At 47.9% G+C, this 11146-nt stretch overlaps 1 protein-coding gene across 1 annotated transcript in view; it reads left to right on the plus strand.

The window, feature by feature from the left end:
* Positions 1 to 9079, plus strand: part of Kif1c (kinesin family member 1C) — a 24312-nt gene extending 15233 nt beyond the window's left edge. The window contains exons 18-23 of the mRNA XM_026380730.2: positions 583 to 677; positions 3433 to 3516; positions 3924 to 4110; positions 4238 to 4310; positions 5434 to 6048; positions 7863 to 9079. Coding sequence (XP_026236515.1) covers positions 583 to 677; positions 3433 to 3516; positions 3924 to 4110; positions 4238 to 4310; positions 5434 to 6048; positions 7863 to 8549 — 1741 coding nt within the window. The 3' untranslated portion in view covers positions 8550 to 9079. The remainder of the gene's footprint in view (positions 1 to 582; positions 678 to 3432; positions 3517 to 3923; positions 4111 to 4237; positions 4311 to 5433; positions 6049 to 7862) is intronic.
* Positions 9080 to 11146: the final 2067 nt, after the last annotated feature.

Consider the following 11146-nt stretch of genomic DNA (forward strand, 5'->3'; position numbering starts at 1 on the left):
TTTTTTTGTGGTACTAGGGATTAAATCCACGGCTTCACACACTAGGCAAGCATTCTACCACTGAGCTACACTCCCAGCCCTCTCTCAGCTTCTTGACAAGTTGCTGAGAGCACCTGTTCGGTGGCCATCCTCTATCCCCCAATTTGGTGAGGGCAAGATGTTTCTTGAAACCAAACTGATCCAGCACTTCTGGGGATGGCTTCTGATGGCTCATGGTCAGGGGGTGGTACCCACATGGCAAACTCAGAGGTTGAGGGCTGGTAGCTTCACTGGCTAATGCTAATGAAACCCTGGGGCTTAGTGCCTCCTGTGGTTAAAGAGAGTGAGCGTTCCGTTCCCCTGTCCTTCCCAGTGAAGGTATTTGTGGCTATCCTGGGTGAGCCTTGTGGGTAGAGAATTTGGGGTAAATAGCCCTAAATGTGGGTAGGAGGTTTATGACTGAGGGTGTTTATCCAGTCCAGCCTTGCTTCCTTGTCTGTAAAATGGGAATAATTATGCTTGGCTTATCGAGTTGGAGGAATTGGAGTTTGGGAGGCAGATGTCTGGAACATGCTCAGAAAATGTTGGCCCTTGCTTCCCCAGGGTCGGCCAGGTAGATGTGGACATCAAACTGACAGGACAGTTCATTCGGGAACAACACTGTCTGTTCCGGAGCATCCCTCAGCAGGATGGAGAAGGTAATGATTGGTGTGAGGGGTTGAAAATAGAGTGACCAGAAAAGAATAGAGACAGATTCTATCTTCCATCCCACACAGAGGCCTGGGTCTGGCACTGGGGAGTGCAGCCATGTAGAGGGGGAAATATATTCTTATACTCTGGGCTCTGAGCTCATAGGTAAGTAGTGAGGGTACCAAGCCTTTGGCTCTGTGTATGGTCAGGGAGCATCAAGGATTCGAGTAGAAATAGAACACTGCAGTGTGCCAGAGAGTGGGATATGCTCCTATCCTTAATTTTTTAGCCTCAAATAGCACCCTGGTCATTATATATAAACACCCATCTTCATCTTAATGGAATATCTGAATTTATCTCTGTGAGAAACCCAAATTTTTCAAGCTATGATGATGAAGTTTTCTGAGGTTAAGGGGTTCATGTGCCTCTGTGGTTTCAAAACTTTTGGAGACTTTAGCTCTTAATGTGGCCATAAAGCTTTCAGGAATCACAGGTTCCAAGGGTGAAGGTAGAAGCCAGTCTGATGTCAATAAAAGAATTCTCATGCAATTTAAGGTATATATTTTTAATGGTAGTGGGAATCAAATGCAAGGTCTCATGCATGCTGAGCAAGCATCTACAACTAATCCCCAGCCCCATCACACATTTTAGAAAGAAGTGGCTGGGTGTGGTGGCACACACCTGAGGTCCTGGCTGCTCAGGAGGCTGAAGCAGAAGGATTGCTTCAGCTCAGGAGTTTGGGGCCAGCCTGGACAACAATGAGACTTCATCTCAAAAGAGTAGAAAAGACACTTATAACATAGGTGTGTCTCTGTTCAGAGTTACAGTTTAGTTCAGGGTCTGGTTAGCTTAGTCATTGTGGTCTGATTCAAGCCCCCCAGTGGCAGCAGATGCTTCTAGCATTTTGGTTGAAAATCTTGAATCAGTTAAGTTCAGTGAGTTATTGCTGAGTTCCTGTTCTGCGGTTCCCTCCAGCCTTGTGCCAGGAAAGATTTTAAAGCCTTACGAAGCCCTCAGGGCCAGCCCACTATCCAGGAGCTCTCAGGGTGTTTGGGAGAAGACAGACATGGGCAACAGTGTTAAATAAATCACAGTAAAAGCAGTCAATGTGTATGTGCCCCAAAGGGGGGAACTATAAAGGTTGAGTCTGTACAGACTTGACTGGAGACAGGCAGAGAATATGGGCAGCATAGACATATAATTATTGCTCACTGACCATCTACTTGTGCCTGTGCATTTTCTCACATAGTTCAATGGTGCCTGAACAGGGGTTCTCAGGTTAGATAATTTGCCCAAGACCGCACAACTAGAAAATGGCAGAACTCCAACTGTAGGGTGGCAGGCTCCAGGAACTATGCTGTGAGCTGTGCTCGGGGCTGCCAGATTGTTGTGGGTACAAGGACAGGGAGGAGGCTGCCCTGACCCACTGACCCTGTGTTCTATCTACAATACCTACCCTGTCCTTTAGAGGGGACTTCAGATTATCTGTTTTTAAAAATTATTAGAATTAATAATTAATTAAATGATTTTAAGTTTTCTTGTTTATTGTTTATATCTTACGAGTCAAAGGTAAGCTCTGTGATGGCAGGGCTTTTTGCTTTTTACCTCTTTATTAGGTTCTAGGATCTAATAAAATAGTGCTTGAGTAGGGGTGCAATATATGTGTAAAATCAGTGAATGTATTTTGGGGCATGGTAGGAAATAAGGAATAAAGGTGGGATAAACTGTCACCCCTTATAGCTGCTGGCATCCTGTTCTCTCATGGCTGTTCCCAGATGCATAGTGCTGCCCTCAGCTGTCTCTCTCCCAGTCCTCCTCCTCTCTGTTATTTCTGCCCATTGAGATTTTAGTCCCCCTCTGAGCATTGATTGACTCAGAAGTCGCCACTTTCACATAATCCTTTCCAGGCCTCTTTCCCTAACCCAAGTTTCTTCTCTGCTCTGTTTGCCCTCTCTGTATCAAAGTCCCCAATATCTGCTTGATGTTATGATTCATTACATGTTTGTGTAAATAATAATAAAAAGTCATGTTTATGTATTATTTTATGGTTTATTTGAGTCACTCTATAAATAAAGACTTAATTATCCCACTTTATAGATGATCCCAGAAATTACATGACTTTCTCAGAGTGCCTGGCTAAGGAGTCACAGAGCTTTAGTCTTTGGGATATGGGGATCCCTTGGTAATGGTCACTGTAGCTTCTTGAGGACAGAGCTGCCACATGCATTTTTGTGTCTCCAGCAAGCATCAGGCTTAGTGATTTGTACCATGGATCACCGTGATATGACTTTTATCTTGTCATATGTCAGCTGTGGCTTGAGAAGATTAGTCAGGTGGCAGTTTGCAGGATGCATCAGACAGATGGGTTCGAGCCTACTGGAAGAATTCAGGCCTGGCCAGGGATAAGTGTTAAAGGGAAAGGTAGGAATAGACATCTGAAAGGCAGAAGTGAAAGGGCCTTTGCCCAGTTACGCATGAGAAATGAAGCCTTTTGAGAATTATGGGTTTTCTATGCTGCTGCTGGGAGGATGGTGGTGGGTGAGTAGGGAGCCACTGCAGAGATTTCTGGTTAGGGCTCTAACCCTCCTTCTGCTCTTCCTTTCCCGTGCTGCCTGCCACCAGAGGGGCCATGGCACCCCCCACAGGTACTGGGGGTGGGACTGGTGGTGCATGTGTTTTGGGGGGTAAAGCAAAGTGGGAATCTGTGACCATAACCCACTCTTGCCTGGGTCTAATCTTTACCCTTCCTCTCTGCTCACTCAGTGGTGGTCACACTGGAGCCTTGTGAAGGAGCTGAGACATACGTCAATGGGAAGCTTGTGACAGAACCACTGGTGCTGAAATCAGGTAGAAAATGTGTCCCAGAGTGAGGGTCTGGGATGTGGCCATATGTAGGAAGTCCCAGTGCAGGGCTTTCTGAGTACATCATAGGGTGTAAGACCCTGAAATAAATCAATAACAATGTAGGTGTATGAAGAAGGAGCTAGAAAGCAAAGAATCAAGGAGTCAAGTCTTGATTTCTTGCTGTCCCAGCTCCCCCTGTCCCTGTTCCTTTTGGCTGATCCCTATCCCTATGGGGGAGTTCCTGGGACCAACCAGGAGAATGCCAGCTTAGATTTCCCTCTCAGCCTGGGGGTGATGAAACAGAGGGTATCATGGCCCTTGGGAAATGACAGCAAAGGAGCTCTATGCTGTGAACATGGGGATGGGTTTGCTGCTGTAGAGGAGTCACTTTCCTCTCTTCTCATCTCTAGGAAATAGGATTGTGATGGGCAAGAACCATGTCTTCCGCTTCAATCACCCGGAGCAGGCCCGGTTAGAACGCGAACGAGGGGTCCCCCCACCCCCAGGACCACCCTCTGAGCCTGTTGACTGGAACTTTGCCCAGAAGGAACTGCTAGAGCAACAAGGCATTGATATCAAACTGGAGATGGAGAAGAGGTACGTGGGGGTCTTCCATGTGTCCTTCCAGGCCCCAGGCTCCCAGCATCCTCCTGTTGTCGGGCATCCCACTGAAGTAGCTCCAGAGCCCCCCACAACTCTGCCTTCCCACTCTGCTCAATCCCAGGCTTCAGGATCTGGAGAACCAGTATAGAAAAGAAAAGGAAGAGGCTGACCTTCTGCTGGAACAGCAGCGACTGGTAAGAACAGAGTAGAGGCACACAGAGCCTGGGGAGGGCTGGCAAGCAGATGAGCAGGGAGGCCACTGTCACCTCAGTTGACTTCACTTTGAATATCCTCTGAACCAGAGTGGGAAGTGGGGTGGGGTGAGAGGTAGAAGTGGTTTGTTTAGGAGGAAAGTTAGCAGAGATGTGATCAGGGAGGAAAATGTTATATGCAGGGAATTTAAGTTACTGTCATTTACATAAGATTTATCTTCTCTCTCTCTTTTTTTTTTTTTTTTTTTTTTTTTTTGTGGTGCTGGAGATCAAACCCAGGGCCTCACACATGCTAGGCAAACACTTGACCATAATATTTTTCTTTTTTTTAGGTACTAGGATTGAACCCAGGGGTGCTTTACCACTGAGCCACATCCCCAGCCCTTTTTATATTTTATTTAGAGACAGGGTCTCACTGAGTTGCTTAGAGCCTTGCTAAGTTGCTGAGGCTGGCTTTGAACCCACAATCATCCTGTCTCAGCCTCCTGAGCTGCTGGGATCACAGACACGTGCCACCACACCCAGCCATATTTTCTTTTAAATGACTTTTAAGCCTTATCCCAAGTAGTCATTTGCTGTATAATGTTTTTCATTGATAGACCACATATAAGAAGATAGTTTCATAAAACTATTTCACCAATTTGTAGTGCCTTCATTTGTGTCATTACACTCTATGATGTGCTTATAATGACAAAACCACCTACTGGTGCATTTCTCAGAATGTGTTCCTGTGGTTAAGCTGTGCCTAACTATAAATACACAAAATTCCAGACTCAATTAACTACCGCTAATACTTAGCCAGTTGCTGTTCTAAATGTTTAATCCTTAAAACTCACTTGTAAGGTAGACACCGTCATCATCTCTGCTGTTTAGACCAGCAACAACTAGTTAAGCAGTTCATAAGAGAGATGGAGAAGAGGTATATGGGGGTCTTCCATGTGTCCTTCCAGGCCCCAGGCTCCCAGCATCCTCCTGTCCTCCGTAAAAGGCAGAGTAGGACTTGAGTACATGCATTGCTGAGGAGGTGTGTCCTGTGTCTTTGGGACCAGGGTGGCCTCTGGGATATCCTTAGCTCTCTCCCTGTCTTTTCTCTCTCTGGCCCCAGTATGCAGACTCTGACAGTGGGGATGACTCTGACAAGCGCTCCTGTGAAGAGAGCTGGCGGCTGATCTCCTCCTTGCGGGAGCAGCTGCCCCCCACCACAGTCCAGACCATCGTCAAGCGCTGTGGCCTGCCCAGCAGTGGCAAACGCAGGGCCCCTCGTAGGGTTTATCAGATCCCCCAGCGGCGGAGGCTGCAAGGCAAAGACCCCCGCTGGGCCACCATGGCTGACCTGAAGATGCAAGCAGTCAAAGAGATCTGCTATGAGGTGGCCTTGGCCGACTTCCGCCATGGGCGGGCTGAGATTGAGGCCCTGGCCGCCCTCAAGATGAGGGAACTGTGTCGCACCTATGGAAAGCCAGAGGGGCCTGGAGATGCCTGGAGGGCTGTGGCCCGGGATGTCTGGGACACAGTGGGCGAGGAGGAATCTGGAGGAAATGGCAGTGGCGGTGGGGAAGAGGGAGCCCGCGGGGCGGAGGTGGAGGACCTCCGGGCTCACATAGACAAGCTGACCGGGATTCTGCAGGAGGTGAAGCTGCAGAACAGCAGCAAGGACCGCGAGCTACAGGCCCTGCGGGACCGCATGCTCCGCATGGAGAGGGTCATCCCCCTGACCCAGGTAGGGAGGCTCTGGTGAGCTTTCTTCCTTCTCCCTTCATTTAGCTCTTCCCTTTAAGAACCTGTATCTCCCACCTTAGATCCCAACCTCCTTCCTCTCTGTGTTTGGAAAAAAAGCTTATTGAAATTTAACAGTCTTTCTCAGTGGAATTTAGGAATCCTATGCCTCAAAATCACCAGGCTGCTCACAAAAAATGCAGATTTCTGGGTTCCACCAGGCCTACTGAATCTACATATTTGGGGATGAACCTGTATTTGTAATAAGCTCCCCAAGTGTTTCTGAAGTGCAATTAAAGTTTGAGAATCACCAATGCAAAGTACACAGTTGTTAAGTTGCAGCTTGAAGACTTGGTGTGCTTACATTCTCATAACCTCCCTCTCCCTCCTGGTTGGCTGTTTACTCTAGTGTGTCTGTGCTCCATGCTTTTTGTGTGTCATCAGGCTTACTCCTCACAATTGCCTTGAGTGGTAGTGTTATCCCCTGTCCCTGCTTTGCATGTGTATACTCAACCCTGCTGTCTGCCAGGTCTTGTGCCAGTCACTGGGATTACTTAAACCACACTCCCCCCCACCCCCAGTACTGGGGATTGAACCCAGGAACTCTCTACCACTGAGTTATACATCCCCAGTCTTTTTTATTATTATTATTTATTTATTTTAGTTGTTGATGGACCTTTATTTTTTATTTATATGTGGTGCGGAGAATCGAACCCAGCATCTCACACATTTGAAGCAAGTGCTCTACCACTGAGCCACAATCCCAGCTCACACCCCCAGTCTTTTTTAATTATTTGCTTTTTGAGACAGTCTCACTAAGTTACTTAGGTGCCCTCTAACTGTGATCATTCTGCATTAGCCTCCCAAGTAGCTGGGGTTACAGGTCTGAGCCACTGTGCCCAGCTGACATGTCAACTTCTGCTCTGTTCTAGCTTCCTGTCCAAGGAGAGACCAGTCAGTCAGTTGTAGTCAGGGCTCAAGGTTTACGAAGGCTTCCTTCTCTAGCAGTTTCTGCTCCTCTCCTCTTGTTCCACTCGATCCCTACCAGCTTCCACAGCTTGTTTTTTAACTGTTTGATACACTCCAGCCTCAAGGCCTTCACACCTGCTCTTCCTTATACCAAGGTGTTTCCCCAAAGACAACTATAGCTTGCTTCTCACTTTTTCAGAGTTTCACTGAAATGATGACATCCATTTATTACTGTAGCCACACCTGCCTGACTTCCTATCCTCCTCCTCTGCTCTATTTTGTGTGTGGGGTGTGTGTGTGTGTGTGTGTACACCAGGGATTGAACTCAGGGGTACTTGAGCCACATCCCTAGCCCTATTTTGTATTTTATTTAGAGACAGGGTCTCAAATTTTTAGTGCTTCGCTTTTGGTGAGGCTGACTTTGAACTCATGATCCTCCTGCCTCAGCCTCCTGAGCCTCTAGGATTACAGGTGTGCGCCACTGTGCCTAGCTGCTCTATACTTCATCTGTAATATAACTGACAATTATTTTAACATCCCTAGGTATGTTATTACTGGTGTCATTGTACAGATGACTGAGTCTCAAAAAAACTGAGGCAGAGATTACAAGGCAAAGATCTGACCACACAGCAAGGAAGTGGCAGACCCAGAATTGAGCTCAGACAATCTGGCTGTTGGGCCTGTGCTCATAAACCACAACCTTCTAGCTTTTCTTATCTTCAGGCTCTTCTCTGGATCTTCAATATCTGGTCACTCCAGTTCTTTCTAATTTACTGTCTGAAACCCACACATCCTCGGGATTCAGCTCTTCTCACATCCCTTCTCCTTTCTCACCCCCACCCACTCCAGGATCATGAGGATGAGAATGAAGAAGCCAGTGAGGTCTCCTGGGCCCCACCTGAAGGATCAAATGCAGTAGAGGAGGCAGCGCCCAGTGACCGCTCACCTTCCGGCCGTCCCCCTTCACCACCCTTGTCCAGCTGGGAGCGGGTGTCACGGCTGATGGAGGAGGATCCTGCCTTCCGTCGTGGCCGCCTTCGCTGGCTCAAGCAGGAGCAGCTGCGCCTGCAGGGACTTCAGGGCTCTGGGGGCCGGGGAGGGGGGCTGCGCAGACCCCCAGCCCGCTTTGTGCCCCCTCACGACTGCAAGCTGCGTTTCCCCTTCAAGAGCAACCCCCAGCACCGGGAATCCTGGCCAGGGATGGGAAGTGGGGAGGCCCCAGCTCCACCCCAACCCCCTGAGGAGGTCACTCCCCCACCCCCAGCCACCCCTGCCCGCAGACCTCCAAGTCCCCGCAGGTCCCACCGTCCCCGCAGGAACTCCCTGGATGGAGGGGGCCGATCCCGGGGAGGGGGTTCCACACAGCAAGAACCCCAGCACTTCCAGCCCAAAAAGCACAATTATTATCCCCAGCAGCCCCAACCTTACCCAGCCCAGCGGCCCCCAGGGCCCCGTTACCCACCGTACACTACTCCCCCGCGAATGAGACGGCAGCGTTCAGCCCCTGACCTCAAGGAGAGTGGGGCAGCCGTGTGAGTCCCACACACTGGGCAGAGAGGGTCTGGCCAGGCCCTTGCTGGGAGAAGGGAAGATGCAGGAATCACTGCTTCCCCAGAAGCCCTCGGGCAGGGAGGCCCAGAGAGGACAGAGAAGGTCCGAGTAGGTGTTGTAGGATGTGGGGTGACTGAGCTGGAGGCTGAGAGAAGGAAGAGGGCACGGAGTTGCCAGGAGCAAACCAAAGTGAAGGAAGAGCAAATAGGAAGCTGCCTTGGGGCCACCCCTTGGAGGGGGAGTCCCACAAACGCTGCTATGGGGGGGTGGGGGTGGGGCTGCATAGCCAGTGTTTGACTTTCTTTTTGAGTGGGTGCAAAGTGGGGAGAGGCGCGTTCTCTTCCCCAGTCCTTGTCTGTCTGTCTGTGGTGGGTTTCTGTTTCCAGGAGGGTGTGGTGGGATCATAAGTCATTCCCCTCCCCTTCCAGGCCTCCTGCTATATTTGGGGGACCTGTTTGGTTTGGCTGGAGTCCCATGAGGATGTGGGACCCCTTAATAAAGGATAGCAAACAGAGGGTGCTGTGGCTCATTATTTGGCTTTGGGGTTATGGTAGAGGTACAGGTTGTTTTAGTAAAACTCATAGCTTTTAAGTGTCTTGGTAAATTTTTTTGTATTTATGTTTCCATGCTCTCACCGCCCTAATCAAATATGTAAGAATGTTTCCAGGGCTTGGGGTGTAGCTCTGTGGTAGAGTGCTTGCCAAATGTGTGAGGCCTTGAGTTTGATACCCCAGCACCAAAAAAAGAAAAAAGTTTTCATCTTGTTTTCATGTACTGACAACCTCATGTCTCCTGTCTTCAGGTGTTCTCTCCTACCAGCTGAGCTACATCCCCCAGTCTCCTCTTTCCAGAAAGTGCATTACCATTCTTTCTCTTATTTCATTTTTGCTTACCCAGGGTCTTCATCTCTACTCCCAGCACCGCTCTGAATGTTCTGTATAAAGTAAAGAGGGAGAATTGTGAGGGGAGGTAGAGGGACTGTAGCCTGTTGGTCCCCAACTGGCTATTGCTGATGGATTCAGAAGGATTTGGGTCGGGTGGGGAGGTCTGTGTCTTAAGTCACCTCACTTATTTGAAAGTTCTCCCAAGGAGCCCATTTCTGTTGGTAGTGTGTTGCTCAAACTTATTGCACCTACCTGTTTATTTTCATTCCAGTCTTGTTACCTGCCTCTGGCAGGATGTATTCAGCATTCCAAATAGTATTTATTTGTCTTAAGAACTGTTTTCAAGAAGAATGCCTTCTTGTTTTAAAGCTCTGGTTTGGAGAGCAAACCATGACAATGCTATCCTGTAAAGGTTTTGCAGTTTAGATTGTATCACTGCTCTGCCCTCTGCTTCCCACACTCTGGAGTCCATGTTTTCTCAGGAAAACACTTTTCTATTCACTTGAAAATTTGAGCTGCTTCTGCACAGCTTCCTGAGGTCGGTTTTGTTGTGCGCACAACCAAACCATAGATAATTCCAACTGTGGCCAAACCTGGCCTCTGGGGAAGGGTGGTATTAGCTTTGTGGTTGGTCTTTGCACCCTGCTGATGACTACCCTTAATTTTTATAACTTTGACTGTCAGGTCTTTGGGGATCTGTGACCACCACCCAAGATCTGGAATATAATGGATAGTTTGGCAGCAGTGTTTACTTGAGCATTTTATGATACAGTTAGAATAAATATTAGGAAGTGATAGTGTACAAAGTTCTCTGCAGTTCTCTGTGAACTGAGTAATACAGAGAGACCTTGGGAATCAAGATGGGAAAGATGGCAGGCTAGTCAAAAACACAATTGGATTCTTGTTCCCTAAAAACTCTTGCCTTATGTAAATATGCGTTATCTCCCTTTTTAAAAAAAAAATCCTCTTCTCCAACCTTCCAAGTCAATCTTTAAGAATGTGGATGAACTTTATTTAGATTTTATTCAGGGAAGTGCCCACTAAGATCATGTGTGCTACATGTGCCAGCATTCCGTATGCATTTCATGTAGTCAACCCTATCAACCCTATAAAGTAGATCATCTATCTCCCTTTTCACATAGGAAGACTGACGTTTGATTACATTAATAAATTGTCCAAGTATGGATGTGATTTTTTTTAAAAAAACAGGATTAAACTCAGGGATGCTTAACCACTGAGCCATATCCCCATCCTTTTTTACTTTAAGACAGGGTCTCATTGAGTTGCTTAGGGCTTTGCTAAATTGCTGAGTCTGGCCTTGTACCTGAAATAATCCTGCCTCAGCCTCCAGAGTTGCTGAGATTACAGGTGTGTGCTACTGTGCCTGGCCTGAACCCAGCTGTGTGTATGGTTCTTAAGTGGAAAAATTAGGATTCCAATCCAAGTCAATCTGACAATCCTAGACTCCATCTCACCCCCACCCATAGGCATCAGTTAATACCCTTCCTTCTAGAAATCATGTAGTCTTCTCACATTAGTTCCTCTTAGGTATGTCACAAGCCTGCCTCTAGTTTCTGGTCTCTCCCCAGTTACCCTGAAAAGAAGTGAAAACCACTATTTTGTGAGCCTCCTCAGGAATCATGAGAAAATCATCAAAACAATCTGCCTGTTTTCTGGCTCACTTGATTTTGGCATTTC

The sequence above is a fragment of the Urocitellus parryii genome, chromosome 7, assembly GCF_045843805.1.
Source record: "Urocitellus parryii isolate mUroPar1 chromosome 7, mUroPar1.hap1, whole genome shotgun sequence".
NCBI lineage: Eukaryota > Metazoa > Chordata > Mammalia > Rodentia > Sciuridae > Urocitellus > Urocitellus parryii.